At 63.7% G+C, this 18,749-nt stretch overlaps 1 protein-coding gene across 4 annotated transcripts; it reads left to right on the plus strand.

The window, feature by feature from the left end:
- Nucleotides 1-10,989: 10,989 nt before the first annotated feature.
- Nucleotides 10,990-18,435, plus strand: TNFAIP8L1 (TNF alpha induced protein 8 like 1). 4 transcript variants are annotated; one of them, XM_015651710.2, is made up of 2 exons: nt 10,990-11,471; nt 17,038-18,435. In XM_015651710.2, exon 2 carries the CDS (start codon nt 17,040-17,042, stop codon nt 17,598-17,600), a length of 561 nt encoding a protein of 186 aa, XP_015507196.1. In that variant the 5' UTR covers nt 10,990-11,471; nt 17,038-17,039; the 3' UTR covers nt 17,601-18,435. The 4 variants fall into 4 exon arrangements, with proteins under 4 accessions (XP_015507196.1, XP_015507197.1, XP_033376012.1 ...); XM_015651711.3 differs by lacking the exon at nt 10,990-11,471 and adding an exon at nt 13,317-14,678; XM_033520121.1 differs by lacking the exon at nt 10,990-11,471 and adding an exon at nt 15,889-16,302.
- Nucleotides 18,436-18,749: the final 314 nt, after the last annotated feature.

Consider the following 18,749-nt stretch of genomic DNA (forward strand, 5'->3'; position numbering starts at 1 on the left):
GGCGGCGGGGTTGGTGCCCGCTGTAAATCACCGGTACCGGGGCTCTGCGCCAGAGCTCGGGGACAGCGGGAGGGGCGCAGAGCCCCCGGTTCCGGCAGCTCGGGATGCGCCCGCTGGGTCGGGAGGACTCCGGTTCCCTTCATCCCCCTCCGGCAAGCGTTAAGCAGCTCCGCTTCCCGGCATCCCCACGATCTAATTACACCCGGGATGAAGCAGGGAACGATACCTCGCCGTTAATTAATAACTCGTCACGGCTCAGAGCAGGCGGAGAGCGTGAACGCCGGTGCTGGTGGATCAGGGCGCCCAGGTTTTGGGGTGCAGGGGGAGGGCACAGGCACCCTCAGAGCCGGAACGGGAAAGAGGAGCTGAAAAACGACATTTAAATAATAAATCCCAGCTATTAAGAGAGGCTGTACCTGGGAGCGCCGGGCAGCGCCGGCGGCCAGCGGGGTAATTAGACCGCGGCTGAAATGATGAAAAGATATCTGCAGGCTTTGAGGCCGAGGCTTTGAAGCTGTAAATCCTGTGAAGGCAGCATCCCCGCACGCACCCGCCGGGAGATATTTACCCGGGACCTGCTTCCCACCATCCACGTGGTGTGCAGAGCCGAGGAAAAAATCCCCCCTCCACGGGAAGATGATGAGCCCGGAGGGATATTCCTCCCAAATTCTGCGCTCTGGGGAAGGGCAGCGGGGTGCGCTGGGCACCGGGGTGCTGCGGTGGCTCAGCCGGGGGTACCCGGTGCCGCAGCTGCCTGTGCCGGCAATGCCAGAGCCTCGTCCCGTGGGGTGTTGGAGCTTCTGGGATGAAGGGAGCGGTCCCGGTCAGCGCAGGGGCTGAGGGTGAGCTCAGCAAGGGGGTCCAACACCACCGAGGGAGGGTTGGTGCTGCCGGGGGTCCCGCCGGCCCGGCCGGGGGTGCTCCCCCAGCACAAGGAAAGGTTTGGATTTCAAACACCGCTGTCCCAAGCTGGCATTGCACACTCCCCACGGACACACGGACACCTCTGCCTGTGCCCGGGTGTTCACCCACCCCCCGCGGCAGCGCTCGGCCCTTGGCAGCGGTGCGGCTGTGCCAGGTCACCCAAAGGGATGTGACAGGGGTGGCACCCGCCTCAGAGAGCCCATCCAGACTGGGAGATCCTTGGATTCGGCCTCTCACCGGCCCAAAGCCCCTCTGCACGGGGCTCTGGGGCCGGCGGTGCCACCGGGGTGCGGCGTGGCCGGACAGGCAGAGCCCAGCAGGAGCGATGCGGCAGCTCTGTACAGGGGTAATTAGCAGCTTTGATTCCAGATCCTCATTAGGGGCTGGCACCCCCCGCTGTTGCGATCCGTGCAATTAGTCGCTAAGTAACACACGGATATTTATACCCCGGCACAGAACCGGGGCCGGCACGGTGCCGGCATCGCCGGGATGCTCCGGCTGGGACCGGCCGCGGCCGGGACATTTTGGGACCAGCAGCCCGGCCTTGGAGCTGGGCTGAGGGGCCGAGAGGCGGCCCGGGGCGCTCAGTGCGGGGCAGCAGCCAAGGGTGGGCACCCACAGGGACACGCGTGGCACCGGCAGCCCGGGGAAGCCACGTCCCTGGGACCGGCAGCTCCTAGAGGCTTTTCCACGGGGAAGATGTTTTATCTTCCCTCTCACCCCACCCTAATTAATTGTTTTAATTAAGGAAATGCCACCTCCACTCCCGACTGCCATTTGCCTGCAGAAACGTTGCTAATTCCGGCGAGGGAATCGCGCCGGGGCTCGTTCGCAGGCAGCTGGGAGGGGGATTGTGAGTGCCGGGTGGGGGGGGGGCTATAAATATATGGGAAAAAGGAAAATAAATGAGCTCTAAGATGCAAATCACCCTCCAGGCAGCGGAGGGACTTTGGGGGTCCCCTGTGAGGGCCGTGGTGGGGGATGCGGTCTGGTGCCTCCATCCACCCCCTCCGGCCGGCCGTGGGTGAGTGCCGGGTCCCTTGTGGTGTCGCCCGGCCGGAGAGAGGTTTGGGAAGTGGGGGGCTGAACCCCGAATTTGCCACTGCACGGAGCTGGCACCACCGCCTCCCTCGCCGGCTTTGTCAGCAGCAGCCGGGAGCTCGCGCTGCGCTCTGCTTTTTAACAGCTTTCATGAATTTTAATGGGCAGTTGCTGCTGGATTTCTCCTCTTCCCGCTGCCTTCCCGCCCCCCGCAGCCCTTCGGGTCGCCCTTTTCCTCCCCGGAGCTGCTCCGGCTCTCGGCATCCTCCGAGCCCCCCCAGATGCCCCCAGTGCCCCCCTCGGCACCCGCAGATTTGTCCCCAGCAGCGCCGGGTGTTCACGGCGGTGCCGCGGGTCTGCCCGGTGGCTCCGGGCACCCCGGTGGCTTTTCCCGAAATTCCATGGATACAAAAGCTCGGGAGACGCCACTTCAGAACCATCCGTCTTTATTAGCAGCTGGTTAACACCTCCCCGAGGGACCATAACGAAGGGAAGCGACTTAATCACCGTCATGCAGCAAAGTGCGGGCGAGCTCCTCTCCCCCGGCCATTCCCACTCCCCGCGGCCGCTTCCCGGTGCCTGCGGTGTCCTCGGGTGCTCCCAGCTGGTGCCGGAGCCCGGACCGGTGCCCTCCGGTCCTCTGCTGATGTCTCTGCTGGCTCCGGGTGACAGCATCGCCCCTGGGCCCGGAGCCTTGTCCCTGATGGGCCCTCCTGGTTCTCCACCATGTCCCGCCTGGCCCCAAGCACTGATGTCCCCTCTGATGTCCCCTCTCCTCCCTGCCGGTCCATGATGGGATCCCCCATGGGAGGGATTCTACTCTTTCCCAGGGGATGTGGAGTGTGGGGCCGGGCCAGTGCAGAGCAAAGGGGTTTGGGTTTGTGAGGAGAAGGTCACAGGGCCACGGCTCCTCGGGCACAGGGGTACGGGGAGCCGCTTGTCCCCAGGGGTGGTGGCACCCCCAGCACCCCCTGAGGTCCCACAGTGGGGGGATATCGTGGGGGTGTGGATCCAGCCCCACCGGCTGCCAAACCCACCAGCCCTCGCTGTGGCTCCATCCCAGCTCCCAGCAGCTTTCCCAGAGGCTCCATTCCCAGCTCCTTTAGATTTGGGTCCCATTCCGAACACAAAGCGTCGCTTCGAAACGACTCGTGGTTGCCAAAGGGATCGAAATAACATTTTCTGGCGAAGATTTCACTTTGTTTTTTAAAAACGCTGCTTAGAAATGGCTCGGCGCTGTCGGTCCCTCTCCTGCCACCGCCAAATTCCAGAGATTTTGGAGCTGATCCCACCTGGCTCCAAAATTCCTCTTATTCTGGGAGAAATTTCCCGGCTCCATCCCCCTCTCTAAGAGCCAGTGTTGGACCTGGGTGAGCTTTGGGAAAGATAGAAACAGGCTTGGACTGCTGGTGGGTCTGCTTGGCTCCCTGGGCTAGGAAAAACTTGTTCCAGGAAGAGTGTGGAGGAGCAAGGGGAAGGAGTGGGAGAAGCTGGATCAACCCTGCCCAGGTTGAACCAAGTCCTCCTGGTGGAGGGAGCGTGGTCCCAGCAAAAAGTCTCTGTTCTCCCATCCCTGGTCATGGAAATGCTCAAAGGGGGATGATGGTGGCCATGGGAGGATGATGGTGGCCATGGGGGGGTTGGTGGTTGCAGATTCAAGCACCTGATACAAACCCCAAGGCCACAACCATCTCCCCACGACATCTCCCTTACCCTCATCTCCATCTCTGCCTTCATCCTCCGCTCTTCATCCCCATCACTCCCGCTCCTGCCTTCCCCTCCCGCACCCCCCGGCTCCCGCACCGCCGCTCCCGGTGCCACCGGCTCCGCATCCCCACGGGCCGAGGGCGCCGGGGAGGAGCGCCGGGAAGCGGCGAGCGGAAGATCAAGAGGAAAATGATCAAAGGAGGGATGTGGGTGAGCGCTGGCAACCCTGTCACCCTGGAGACGGGAAGCAAATATTTGGGCTAATGGCACTCCCGGGGAGCAGGACTGGGCGCTTCCCATTGTCGGGTGACAATGGGGATGGGCAGCTGCCACCGAGCCGCTCTCAGGGCCGGCGCGGGGAGAATTTGGGCTCTCGGCGGCTCCTGACGGGAATTGGGCGTGAGGCGGTGCTGGGTGCCCGGCGGGGGAGGCTGAGCCGGGGGGATGAGCTGGGGGATACTCTGGCTGAGGGATGCTCGTCCGGGGGGATGTTGTTTCTCCAGGGGGATGTTGTTTCTCCAGGGGGATGTTGTTTCTCCAGGGGGATGTTCTTTGTCCGGGGACTGCCCTGGCAGGGGATGCTCGGCTGGGGAATTCAGGGGGTGCTGGAGGGCAGAAGTTCGCTGTCCCGCAGTGCCACCGTGTCACAAGGCCAGCAGCACCGTGCGCTCCGTCCCCTCCCGTGAGGATCTGTCGCATCCCTGGGCTCAGCCTTTCCCACCGGCGGTTCCCCGGAGGCAGCGAGTCCTCCCTGAGTCTTCCTCCCGCAGCCCCGGGGATGCTCCTCCCGCCCAGCCGGGAGGGAAACTGAGGCACAGAGAGCTCAGACAGGCAGCGAGTGCTGGGAAGGGGCCGCAGGAGTATTTGTATTTGTGTACACAAATAAATACACATTACTTTTTTAATATATCTTTTAATAAGCTCAAGCGAGTGGTTGAACACAGAGAACACTTAAAATTAACTATAGCCTCAAATATCTCCAGCTCTAACCCAGCGGTGCATTTGCAGCCACATCTTTAAGACACGGGGAGGGCACCCAGGCCGCCACCTCCCACCCTCCTGCTTGGGGACAGCCGGCAGAGGTGACAACACGGCCCTTGGTGGCCCTGGGCCACCCAGGCACAGGCAGATGTGGGTCTGTTGCCCTGGGCGAGGCAGAGTGGGCACAGCCGGGGGTCCTGGGGAGGACAGGAGGCTGGTAACAACTATAAAAATATCAATATTATCAATAATGATACTACTAATGATGATAATAGCAATAATAATAATAAATCTCAATTTTAACAATAACAATGCTGACACTGAAAGTACTAATATCATTAATAATATTATTATTAACGCTAATAATAATAGCTGGCAAAAGGCTTTTGCCTCGTGCCCCCGCCTGTCCCCACAGCACAGCACCTGACGTGCGCCCGTTCCAGGAGCGTGATGGAATTGGAGTGACACGGAGGAAAATCAATCTGAATGAATGAGGTCACCTGCCTCATAAATAATTCATCAAAGGCTCGTGGTGCCGCACCTCGGCCCCGAGAGCCGCTGGGGGAGCGGCACGGCCGGGCTGGGCCTGGGGCCGGGGGTGCCCGGGGGTCCCGTGCTGGCTCCAGCCTCGCCCGGGACTCGCTGCGGGGCCGGGTCCCGGCGGGACTCGGGGTCCCGGGGTCCCGGGGTGCCCGGTGCCTGCTGGGCCGCTCTCGGGGCCGTGCCGGGACCGTCCGGGGCTGGGCCTGGGGCGTGGCAGGACCCGCATCTCTGGGAAGAAACCACGCGGTCCCTTGGCAGCCCCCACGGCCCAGGGGTGACCCCCCAGCACCCGAGCGCTGCCAGCAGCTGCCCCGGGGACGCGGCAAAGGGGCTTTTGTGTCCCGGGAGCAGCGGGCAGGTGCTGGAGGTGCGGGCAGGAAGGGCGGCAGGCGCGGGGATTACAGCGGGAAGAAAGCGGCGCAGTGTGAGCCCGGCAAATGTTTTAATTCCCTTTAATTCCCCTGCTGCACCGTGAGCCTGGACTCGTCCCCGGGGTCATCGACCCTCCCCGTGCGCACAGGGCTCTTCCCAGCCTCCCTCCTTGGAGCCGTTTCGGAGGAAGGCGAGCAAAGGAGCCCAAAATGTTGGAAAAGAACATCTTGAAGCCCTTCTGCCATCTGTTGTGCTTTCAGCGCAATTAAGCAGGCAGCAGCCGTGCCAGGCAGCCGGAGCATCCCTGCCTGCAGCAGCCGTCCCCCTGCCAGGCCTGGGAATCCACCCCGGGGGGCTGCGGGTGGCTTTTCGGGTGCCCAGGGCAGCTGCTTGGCAGCTGGCAGCGGGCACAGATGTCCGGGCTGTGGTTGCTTGGCAGGTGCCTGGGAGGAGGCAGCTCCGCTCTCCCGGCTCTCCCGGCTCTCCCGGCTCTCCCGGCTCTCCCGGCTCTCCCGGCTCGCCAGGGCGGGTGCCAGCCCAGCTGTCCCTCCCCGGGGGTCACAGGGGTGCTCTGGGCCGTGAGGGGACATCGCGGGGTGCAGGTGGGGGGCGGGAGGGAGGCAGGGACACACTGACAGGTGGCTGTGGCACCCCAAAACCTCCCCTCCTGCCGCCTGGGGACGCCTGGCCAGGCGAGCCGGCTGCCTGCTGTCACCGCACACCCAGCGAGGCCACCACGAGCCGCCACAGATGGGCTCCGAGCCGGGCTCAGACCTGCCCGCCTCATCTCGACAACCCCGAGAGCTCCCGCACCCGCACGCCCCGAGGCTCCGTGGGGGGATTCTCCTCCGGTTCCGCGGCTGCCGCCAGCTCCCGGCTTGTCACCGATTCCCTGAGCTGCCGCCGGCGCTCTCTTCGCCGGCAACATCGGTTTATCCCCTTGATCTTGCCGGGAACTGGGAAGCAAGGGAAGCATCCCCAGGGAAGCGCCGTCACACGCTCCGAGCTTTAATTAGGGCTGGGAAATCGCGGGGAAGAGAACCCGGCACGGATCAGGGCCGAAATGAAACGCTCTGCAGCGGAACGGGGAGCAAAATGCGGCAGCGGGGTGGGGATGCGGGGAGCAGCCCCCCAAACCCTCGGCAGATGGCCGAGACGCGCAGGGAAATGCGGGATGGAGCCGCGGCAGCAGCTGCGGTGAGAACAGCTCAGATGGGGATGGAGGAGCCGCTCCCCAGCCCCCTCCGCCTGTCCCCAGCCCGCTGGGACCCCCGGCCCGGTGGGGACAGCGGGGACAGGGTCACACGTGTGGCCTGAGCTCGGGGGGGGCAGGGACAGGGCTGGAGCCCCGCGCCACGGCAAGGGCTGGGGACACGTGTGGCACCAGGGACACGCATGTCACCTCCCCCCGCCTGGCCCAGATGGCACGGAGGCTCGTCACAGACGGGCGCCCACCCAAGGCAGCCACCGGCCCTGCTGTGCCAGAGCGATTCCAGTTTTGGGGTGAAAGCTTGCAGGGTTTGGGTCACAGTGGGTGACAGGGGTGAAGCCACCACCGCGGGGACAGCAGCCATCCCTCTCCTCGGGATGCCCTGGGTGTCCTGTGCCCAGCACAGTGGCACTGTCGCGGTACCCGGCTGTGTCAGCACAAACCAGCCCGGCCGGGATTAACCAGCCAGCTCTGCTGCTAATTAATAATCCACTTGACTAAGAGTTGTCAGTCGATATGTCAGCAGCACAAGGACAGGCCCAGCGACCATGAGCTGGGAACACGGCTCCATGGGGCCACCGTCCTCCTCCTCCTGCTCCTCCTCCTGCACATCCAGCGGTCCCAGCACAGCCTGCCCGGGGCCCCGTCTCTGGCCCCCAGTAATTGCCACCTGATGATGTCATCGACCATTCTGATGATGTCATCAGCATCCTGTCTGTCCCCTCGCCCATCACCCACCAGGCTGGGGGTCCCTTTGTCCCACAGGGTGACACAAAGACCCCCTCTGACGATGTCGTTTGTCGGGCTCCCCAGGTTCCCACTCAACAGCTTGGATGGAATTTGTCCATGAGGGATCCCGACACCTTGAGGGGCAGCAGGACACCCCCAAAATGTGGGGGAAAGCCAGATCCATCCCTGGTGGCATCGTCCCCACTGTCCGCAGCGGGTGACACCGGGGATCCCATCCAGGGGGGCTGGGAACGGCAGGTTTGGGGGGCTCCCTTTCCCCGAGCCCCCCAGCGCTGAGCGGAGCACGGGGGGCAGGCGGGGGGCACGGTGTCCCCCAGGGCAGTTTTATCCGATGGAGAGTGAAGCAGGGAGCAGTAACAGCATCCTCTGCGAGGGAACAGGAGCAATTAGCTAATTGCAGCGGTGGGCGCCTGCCCCGGCCCCCCCGTGCGGCCGAGCGGGCTCCGAGTGCCGCAGCCGCAGCACTTTGTGTTTAACCTACATTTGCTTTTGTCCCGGCCGGAGCGCGCCCGGGGCTCTGCGCTGGGCTCGGCTCAGCTGCCAGGGTCCCTCTCAGCAGCCCCCAGCCCCAAATGAAGCAGCCAGGGCTCAGCTGAGCTCGGGGAAGTGGGTCATGCTCAGGCGGGCCGCACAGCAGAGTCCCCAAGACAGGGATGGAAGTTCGTGTCCTCCCAGGGAGGGGAATCACAGAAACCTCTTCCCCAGGGTGCGTTTTTCCCCTGGAGCATCCTCCTCCATCCCTTCCCGGGAGGACGGGAGCGCTCGCAGCCTCTCGAGGAGCGGCACTGCCTGACAGCTTCGATCGAGCTTTAATTAACTAACGAGGCTCGGCGTTCCCCGCTCTGTGAACAAACACACGGAGGCACAGGGGGCCCGATCCAGCTGTGACACCAGGCCAGATGTGCAGCGGGGAGGGTGGCAGTGGCAGGGGACTGCTCTGCTCGGCGCTGTGGCCTGGGGACCCAGGAGATCCCTTTGCCCGAGGGAGCACCAGGAGCACGGTTTGGATACAGCCCCGGGAATCAGGAGCCGCAGCCTCAGCCGCGGCTCGAGGACAGCCCCATGGTCTCAGCAGCTCCTCTCGGGTACTGCCAGCACCCCTAATCACAGCTCCATCGTCCCTTTCCTTCCATCCAATGCCGGCAAAAATCCTGGAGCATCACTGTGATAACTGGGCAGGAGAGCGTGCCCTGCTCGCGGTTCTCCTCCGGAGCTGGTGCCTGCCAGGATGGATTTTTTTTTTTACTGGGATGGATTTTTCCGCCTCGGCTGCCAGCGGGGTGGCTCGGCCCCGGGGAAGGGGCCGAGGGAGCGCAGCCGGCGCCGGTGACGCGGCAAGAAGGGGCCATTGTGGCCAGGCACAGCTGTGCGGCGCGGGCAGGGAGCAGTGGGAATGCAAAATGCTGGAGAGGGAAGGGCTTGCGGGATCCACCACGGGGGTTCCCCCACCCCGCACGTGCCCCGGTGACAATAGTGGCTTTATGGGGAGCGACACCATCCCCTGTCCCAGGAGCTGCCGGGCTCTGGCATGCGCCATCACGGGGACAGGTGGGTGATGGGGACACCCTGTCCCCATCCTGTCCCCCTGCACACCCCCGGCTCAGCCGAACGAGGTGTTGGGGCCTCTCGGAGCCAGGATGTGCCAGCAGCAGCCTGCTCTGATGGGCCGGGGCCCTCAGGTGTCCTGGCAGAGCGACACCGGGGACTGAGGGAGGGCAGAGAGCGGCTCCGTGCCCTTCCCAGCTCCCCTCGGCGCCCCGGCGGCAGCGGATCCTGTTTCTCCCGCTGAGCTCTCCTGAATTATTCAGGCGCTGCCTCCCTGGGGATGCTCCCCCCTGCCCGCAGCCGAGCCCCCGCAGCCGGCCGGAGGGAGCAGCCGGGACTGGCGTTCCTGGAGCTGTGCTGGGTGTCCGGGTGGGATGTGCCGCGGCAGAGGGATCGGGATGAGCCGTGCCGCCTCCCCGAGGACGAGCGGTGCTCGGCGGGCAGGAGAGGAGCCTCTGCAAAGCCCCATTTCATTTCCCTGAAAGGAGAGGAGGGACGGGGGGAGAGACCGCTCGGAGCTGGCCCAGATCCTGCTGCTTCTCTTTTTTATTCCCTGTTTTCATGCGGAGCCAGCTCCCATCCCCGCTGACCCGCAGCTCCATCCTCGCGGCAGCGCCCTCCAGGCAGAGACGAGGATTTGTGGGGGCTCCCCCCGTGAGAGCCCAGCCAAGCACCCCCAGCCGCTGCTCCGGGGCTGGAGGGAGGTGCGGAGCTCTGCAGGACGTGGGGACACCCCCGAGATCCTTCCCGAGTTGGGAACTGTGGGATCTGGGTGTTGGGCACACCGGGGTGCACCGGCCCTCCCCGTCACCCTCCGAACACCTTCAGAAAAGCTGCGGGGGGGTCCCAGCGATGGGAATGTGGGGTGGGACAGTGATGGGGGTGCAGGACGAGGCAGGAATGGGGACACAAGACCCGGCTCCTGGTGGCCCCCGGGACCAGACGAGCCCGGAGCGGGATTTGTGCCTGGCACGGTGGTGCCACAACTGTTCGGAGGGGCGGCGACAGCTGCTCTGGCTGTTCCGGCACGGCCTGGGACCAGACCAAATCCTCGGGGATACTGGGAGTGGGGGCGATGCCCCGGGGGTGTCGGGCATTGCCGTGGGGCGGGGGCAGCAGGACCGGGGGGGCTGGCGAGGATCTGGGGCTCGCTTTCCAGCCGCTGCGTGAGACCAAGATTCAAGTCAAGGCTCCCGTTAATCCAGACTTTAATCCGCTCTAAATCCCATTTTTAATCTGTTTAATGCCACCTTTGGGAATTAGGATCTCGTGCCGCGGCTCCTACCCTCTGAGCCGGGAGGAGGAAGAGGAAGGGCGCTCCGACACCCCCGATGCTGGGGAGCTCCGAATCTCTGGAGTGTCGGGGGTCCCCAGCACCGGGAAGAACTGACAGCCACGACCCCCAGGCCGAATCACTTCCGCACACGCTGCCCTCGGCCGGCAGCGCCCACGCCTTCCCCTCTTCCTACGGGTGTCACATCCCCTCGTGAGGCCGCGGGGAGCAGAGGAGGGGGAGCTTTGCGAGACCCCGCGGCTCTGCCCACGCTCAGCCCGGTCCGGCAGCGCCCTCCTCAGCTCCTGCTCGCCAGCGCCGCGGAGCCCGCCCGGCGTCCCGAGCGCTTCCACGCGTGATCCTCTCACCCAGCGTGTCCCTGTCACCCACCCGTGTCCCTGTCACCCACCCGTGTCACTGTCACCCACCCCTGTCCCTGTCACCCCGTGCAGGCTGCGGGGGCCCCGTGCCCGCCCCCCGCGCGTTACCGGCTCCGGCCCACGCGCGCGGGATCCACGGGGGCGCGCCCGTCAGGCCCCGCCCACTCCCCATTCACGCGCTCCCATTGGCTTCTTCGTAGCAAGCCCCGCTCCGCCATTGGATGGCGCTGCCCGATGGACACGCCCCCAGCCCCGCCCCCGCCGCTCCCGGCCCCGCGCGGGACTTGGCAGCGGCCGCGGGCGGGAGGCCCCGACCCGCCGGGAACCGGCACCGGGAACCGGGCACTGGGAGCCGGGAACCGGCACCGGGAACCGGGCACTGGGAGCCGGGAACCGGCACCGGGAACCGGGCACTGAGAGCCGGGAACCGGCACCGGGAACCGAGCACTGAGAGCCGGGAACCGGCCCCGGGAGCCGGGCACTGAGAGCCGGGAACCGGACACCGGGAACTGGGAACCGACATCGGGAACCGGGCACCGGACACCGGGAACTGGCACCAGACATAGGACACCGGGCACTGGTAGTGGCTGCGGGGGCCCGCCAGGCAGGGAGAGGCGCCGAGGGAAACGGGACCCTCCTCCCGCCCCGTCCCGCTCCTCCCGCCCCGCCCCGTCCCGCCCCACCGGGGGCACCGGAGCAGCCCCGGTCCCGGTCCCGGCGCCGCTCTCCCCGAGGCAGGCTGCAGGTAAGGGCTGGTTCCCCGGGTACCTCCCGGTACCTCCCGGTTCCTCCCATCTTCCCCGGTCCGTGGGGCCGGGAGCGCTCGGTACCGGCCCGTTTTGTGCTTGCACTGAGGGGCGAAGCCTCTCGTTCCTCACCCCGGGAATCATCCGTGTGTGTCCCCTCCCCGGTGTCACCGGGAGCCCCGGCGGGAAAGGAGGGTTTGGGGAGCCGCGAGGGGCGGGAGCTGCGGGACGGGCAGAGCCCGGAGCTGCCCCCGGCAGCCCCTGGATGTGCCTCAGCTTTCCCAGGTGGATAAAACACGGGGAAAGGGCGATTTCCCCCCAGATCCAAGGGAAATGCGAGAGCGCAGTGTCCGGCGGGTGCTGGATAACGGGAGCTGGGAGGAGGCACCGGAGCCACCCCCGTGGGGCTGTCACGGCCAGGGAGGGCCGGGTGCCCCATGGCAGCACTTGGCTTCGAGCATCGCCCATCCCTCCTCCCACCCCTGCGCTCCAGAGGATGAAATCCCTCGATTCCTGGAAAGAATAATCCCTTTGGAGAGGCCAGAGCCGTCCCGGGGCAAGGGCTGGGTGTAAAACCTCCCAACCCTGACTGATCCTCCCCTGAAGCGGGGACGGATTTGGGCCGTTTTGGGCCGTTCTTGGCTGACTCCGAGGTGTTGGATCCGAATTGTCCCATGGAGTTTTCCTCCCTCCCAGAGCGACTTTGTCCTCCTGATCCCGGGGCAGGAAGCATGTGATGCGCCCTGGCCCCCGCCGCAGCCGGACAGACGGACGGATGGTGGTTTGGCCTCAGTTTCCCCTCTCCCAGCCTCTGTTTTCTACTTCCCCATAAGTCTCCGTCTGCTCCGAGCGAAGGAGAAAGGAAGTTGCTGCCAGAGAGAGCAGCTTGATGGCAGCTGGAGAAAGAAAAGGAGGAAATGGAAGGGAAGACAGATGCTCCAAAATAACCCCCCCTTCCTCCTCCTCCTCTCTGGAAAATAACCCCCTTCTTCCTCTTCTTCCTCTGCTTTTTCTCCATAAAAACCCCATTTCTTCCTCTTCCGACTCTTCCTCCTCCTCTTCCTCCTCCTCTTCATAAAATAACCCCCATTCCTTCTCCTCTTCCTCCTCCTCCTTCTCTCCTTAAAATAAACTCCATTCCTCCTCCTCCTCCTCCTCCTCCTCTCCAGTTTGGCAGCTGCCTGCCCCCCGGGGCACGGTAATCCCAGGGGAATTCCTCGATGCCACAGCAGATCCTCAATTCAGCCCTGCCGTGTCTGAGCCCGGCTCCACGCGGATCCCGGGATCCCATTCCCACGGGAAGCGCTGCCGGGGGTTCCCCACCCACGCCCGGGGTTGGCATCGCCGGAGCCCCCTCGGCCGGGGCCGCTCGGTTCCTTGCACAGACACGTCGGAGCTGCCGGGGCGGATCAGAATTCTCAGGCAAAACCGAGAACCGTCTCCTTCCCGTGGGTGCAGCGGGTTCCCACCGCAGCGGTGCCCGCGGAGGGAGGTTTGGGGATGGGAGCTCAGCCCCCGGTGCCGGAGGAGGGGGAACAGCGGCGGGGCCGTGCCGAGCGCCGCTCCGGGAGCGCAGCTCCCGCAGAGTCCCCGCTGCGGCCGCGGGCTCACCTCGCCGGGAGAGGAGCTTTTCGAGGTGTTTACCCTGCGGCTCCTCCTGGCCTCGCCCCGCTGGGCACACACGCGCCCGGGCCGGCGTCTCCGGCTGCTCTTTGCACCCATGGCAACCCCCGGCACGCGTCCTTCCTCCCGCTCCTCTTCCTCCGCTCTCCCCGCCGGGAACGGGGCCTGGGGGCTGCGGGGGCACGGACGGGCTGGGAACGCTGCCGGGGCTCTCCGGTTACTGCCCGGCGCTCCGACCCGGCTCCGGTAATCCAGGAGGTTTAATTAATTAATGGGGGTCGGAGCGCGGGGAAAGCGATGCCGGGGGACGGAGAGCGGAGCAGAGGGATCCCATCCACCCGCCTGGCGCTCAGCCACGGGGCCGGGGACACCGGGAATGAGGAGGTGCAGAGCGGGGCTGTTTCCCAAAGCGGCTTGTGGGATGCAGGGAAATCCAGGGAAATCGCCGCTATTCTGTGTTTATCCTGTTGGGAAACGATGTTTCCATGTCGGAGGAAACTTGTAGCAAGACAATCCAAGTTACTGCGGCCACGGTGGGAAGGTGGAGGAGGGAGAGGAGGAGGAAGAGGAGGCAAAGGTGCCTCTGCTCTGAGCTGGAGCTTTGTGGAGCCTCCCCCTCTGCGCTGCTCCATGAATTATTTAAGTGCTTTTCCTTTCCTGCATGAAATATTCACCTGCTGCCAAGGGAACTGGGGGGGCTCGGGGGACTGAGCCCACAGAGCCGCTGCTGGGAACCAGGTGAAAGGGACAGGCAGGGAGAGGGGTCTTTGGGACAGGTAAAAATGAGAAATGTGATGGTGTCACTGCTGGGTTTGGCTCCTCTTCATAAAGGAGCTCTGGATGGCGCTCACTTGGCAGCTCGGCCCTGGTGCCACCGGCGCCAGGTGACCACAGGGTGACAGGATCCTGTCTTCCCCCCTCAGACAGGAGCTTTCACTGATGCTTGTGTCCTCGGTGGGGTGGGAGAGGTTTTTTGGGGAAATCAGGTCACAGCTGGGTGTTGGCTGAGGTGCAAGGCCAGTGAGGGGAGAGCCAAACCAGAGACGGGCACGGCACACCGGTGTCCCCAGGGGACCCTCACACCACTGCTCAGGGCTGCAAGACTCCCCAGAAACCTCCAAAATGGGTGGAAACCCTCCAAGAAAGGGCTGTAGCTGTCCCCAAAGCCACGGTTGGGACCACAGCCCTGCCGCACTCTTCCGGAGCAGGGAGGAACTCGGTGACAGCAGCACTCGGCTGCTCCAGTTCGGAAGAAGAAGAAGAAGCTGTTTTTTAGGGCGTTTTCATGAAAAAGAAGAAGGGGGTGGGGGGCAGTCTAGCCCTGAGCCGGGCTGGAAACTTGAGCGACAGGAAGGAAGCGAAGTGGGTTATTTCGGGCTGCAGTTGGCTGCTCGGGGCAAAGCTCGACTCTCGCACTGATAGCAGCCCCTCGTGAACAATGGGGTCGTGGGGCCCTTCCCAGCAGGAAAACGGCTCGTTCCGGTGAAATCTGCTGCTGCTGCTGACTCAGCAGGTCCTGGCAGGCCGAGTGTGGTGTGGAGGTGCCGGGGGAGCCGTCCTGGCACAGCGGGAGCCAGCAGGAGGTGAGCCTGGCTTTCCTTGGCCTTTGCAGGGAGCAGCCCATGAAGCCGACCCTGGGCACTGGGCAGGGAACTGGTTGCATTTTTGGGATCCCCACACCTGCCGCTACCACTTTTGAGGTCCCTTGACCCCCCCCATAATGCTTTGTGCCTCAGTTTCCCCCCTGGAGCGATGCTCCTGGTCCTGGAGCAGGGGAGGGCTGTGAGCAGCCGGGTGTTATTTGGTGCAGGGAGCAGAGGGTTGATCCATTATCCCAGCTGGCATTTGGGAGCAGGACTTGGCACTTCCTATTTTTCATGTGCTCTGGAGGTGGAGTTTGCACTCTCTTTATGTCTGTGGTCACACAAGGGAGAGCTCGGGTGTGGGAATTCCAATTTGTCCAGGCACCGTTCCCAGGGCACCCCACAGTCCTGGGGAGGGAAATTCCAGGCTGTCAACACCGCAGCAAAGCCCGGCTCCTTCCGGCCAGGATGCCTGGTGTGGGTGAAGTGAGCACCCTCAGCCAGGGCAGAGGGGATGGAGCTGCCTCTGCCCATCCTGCCCATCCTGCCCATCCCTCCCTCCGGGCTCAGATCACGGATGCAGCCGTTGGGAATCCACCAGCCTGACCTGGGAGCAGCTGTCACCAGGCTCTGCACTGTCATTTTTGTCTTATTAAGTGCAAGAGCCTCAGCTCGAGGCTCAGGCTGACAAAAATCAATGTTTTCCCATGGTAGGAAATGCTTCCAAACCTCCGTGTTTTTCCTGAGGGCTGTAAATAACCCTGCAGGCGGAGCTCCGTTACTGCCCCCAGAATTCTCGTCCCCACGGAGCCTTGGCTGCCCTCGGGTTTGGGAGCTGATGGCTGGGAGATGCTCGAGGAGCTGGGGCTCAGCACCATCGGCCTGGCCGGGGGAGCTCCCCACAGGAGGGGATCCCTGAGGAGCTGGGATTTGCTCCCGAGCCTGGGGTGTCCTGCAGAGTGGTGGGAGCAGGACTGGGGGTCCCCAGAGGGGTCTGGGACATTCAGCTTGGCCAGGGGGGATGACAGAGCTGCCTGTGATGGGGACAGACCCGGTTCTGTGACAAAACCTGGAGGCATGGAATGGCTTGGGTTGGAGAAAGACCAAAAACTCATCTCATCCCACCCCTGCCATGGCAGGGACACCTCCCACTGTCCCAGGAGCTCCCAGCCCTGTCCAGCCTGGCCCTGGGCATTGCCAGGGATCCAGGGGCAGCCCCAGCAGCTCTGGGCACCTCTGCCAGGGATCCTCTCAGGGAAGAATTCCTTCCTAACATCAAATCTAAACCTGCTCCCTCTCCATGAGCAATTTATCCTAACCCATCCTCACACCAGCAGCATTCTTCACCTGAAATATCTCCTCTCCTTCACCTGAAATATCTCCTCTCCCCTCCCTGGGGATGGATTTATAGGCTGATCCCGTCCTGCTCTGCCAGGCTGTCCATGCCATGTGCAGGCTCTTGCATAAGCAGCTCCCAGCTCTGCCCATCCATCCCGCTTGTTTTCCCGCTGTTCTCCCCTCCCTGTGATTTGTAGCTCTGCGGTTTCCCAGGCCAAGATGCATCTCCAGGGTCGGCGGCGTTTTAATCGTTGCCAGCAGAGTTTAAAGCCGTGCTCTGCCCCAGGTGATGGATTTGGTCCCGCCGGGATGTGGGAGTTGGGCTGGAGCTGAGGCTCCTGTCGGGGTGAATTATTCACCTCCAGAGGAGGCCGGGGCAGCGGCAGAACAGGTCTGAGCTTGTGTGGGTGTTCCAGTGCCGGGGAAAAGGGCTCCCACGCCATTGCTGCCTGCTGCAAACCGGCTGTGCCGCTCCAGCCGCGGCCAGCACCGGGTGGATGCCGCACATGGCATCGGGGGTGACTCAGCTGCCACCTGGGCTGTCCCCAGCTCACCCTGCAGGAAATGAGTCAGGTTTTAAGGAAGGAAAAATGTTAAAACCATGGGGCAAGAGTCCTTCCTGCACGGGGAGGAGGGAGGGGTCGGTGACAGGAGGGACACCGCGATGGAGGCTCGCGGCTCAGGTAGGGACACCCCGCTCGCTGCAGCCTCTGCACCGTTTGGGACAAGGAAGGTGGCAACAGCCTGAAACTGGTGCCACCAACCAAAGCTGGGGGTGAGCTCAGCTCTCCCTGGCACCCAGGAGCTCCCTCAGTCTCGCCATTGCCTGGAGATGCTCTTTCTCCTGCCAAAAACCTGCACGGGGAGGTGAGGAATGATGGAATCATGGAATGGTTTGGGTGGGAAGGGAAGGGCCCTTAAAGCTCATGGAGCTCCACACCCTGCCATGGACAGGGACACTCAGGGGAGATGGGGATGGAGCGGAGCAGGGACTGAGCCGTGTGTGCCTCTTCCCCCGCAGAGATGGACACCTTCAGCACCAAGAACTTGGCCCTGCAGGCCCAGAAGAAGCTCCTGAGCAAAATGGCCACCAAGACCATCGCCAACGCCTTCATCGACGACACCAGCAGCGAGATCCTGGATGAGCTGTACCGGGCCACCAAGGAGTACACCCGCAACCGCAAAGAGGCCCAGAAGATCATCAAAAACCTCATCAAGATCGTGATGAAGCTGGGGGTTCTCTACCGCAACGGGCAGTTCAGCCCCGAGGAGCTGCTGGTCATGGAGCGCTTCCGCAAGAAGGTTCACACCTTGGCCATGACGGCCGTCAGCTTCCACCAGATAGACTTCACCTTCGACCGCAGGGTCATGTCCAGCGTCCTCACCGAGTGCCGGGACCTGCTGCACCAGGCGGTCAACGGGCACCTGACGGCCAAGTCCCACTCGCGCATCAACCACGTCTTCAACCACTTTGCGGACTACGAGTTCCTGTCGGCGCTGTACGGCCCGGCCGAGCCCTACCGCACCCACCTCAAGAGGATCTGCGAAGGGGTCAACAAGATGCTGGAGGAGGACAACATCTGAGGGTGGCCCAGGCAGCTGCACTCTGCCCCCCGTGAGGCCGAAATGCGACGTCTGCTTTGACCTTCACCGGGCTCGCCATCCCCTCTTCGTCTCTGCAGCGCTCACTCGTGTTCTCCTCGCTTCTCCAAGACACTCAACCTCCTGACTGTGTCTCCCCCTTGCCCAGGGTCTGCAAACCCCTCCCTGCGCTGGGCCCAGCCCTCCCCAGGGCATCCTGGGGTGCAGGATCCTGCTGGACACTTTGATTTCCTTTGCCCACCAAGTGCCTTTAGCTCAGAGTCCAAGAATTTGGACTCTTTGCCTTGAACTCTGTTGTTGTAACCCTCTAGGGGGAAACTGAACCAAAGACTCGCGGTGTGAAGCACCTGTGAGGTGTCTCTGAGCAGGTGGGACGGTTGAGGTGAACAGTTTGAGTCTCCATGACTGCAGGGCTGTGGAACTCCGTGCTTTTCTTCCAGCAGCTCCACAACGCGATGGGAGCAAATCCTGCTCCGGACTTGCGCTGCCTCAGGCAGGAAGAGGCTTCTGCACGGGCTTTGGTGTCCTCAAAGACAAGTCCCTGAGAGCAGGAGGATCCTTCCTTGCCTGGGGGAGAGCTGGGAGGGAGCTGCTCCTGCCCTGGATCCCGGGAGTGACCCCACACCCAGCTCCCACCCCCGGTGCCACCTGGCAGCTCCCGCGCTGCCCTGGGTCACCCAAAGCTCTCCTGGGGGTCACCCAAAGCTCTCCTGGGATTCCATCCCTTTTCCATGCCCTTGACTGAGTGATGTTGGTTTTTAGCAAACTCTGTAGCCCTGATGAGTTATTTCAATAAACTCACCCGTGTGGCCTGGGAGCTCCGTGAGGTGGTTCCAGCAGTGGTGACAGTGACAAAATGAGCCCTGGGGACGGTTTGCCCCTGGGGGTGGTGGCTCTCTGTGGCCTGGGCTTTGTGCTGTCCCTGCCCAATGGCCCAGCAGCTCCTGGATCTGCGTGGACACGGGGCAATGGCTCCCCACTGCCAGAGGGCAGGGTTAGGTGGGACATGGGGAAGGAATTGCTCCCTGGGAGGGTGGGCAGGCCCTGGCACAGGCTGCCCCATCCCTGGCAGTGCCCAAGGCCAGGCTGGACAGGGCTCGGAGCAGCCTGGGACACTGCAAGGTGCCCATG

Source organism: Parus major, chromosome 28 (genome assembly GCF_001522545.3).
Source record: "Parus major isolate Abel chromosome 28, Parus_major1.1, whole genome shotgun sequence".
Taxonomy (NCBI): domain Eukaryota; kingdom Metazoa; phylum Chordata; class Aves; order Passeriformes; family Paridae; genus Parus; species Parus major.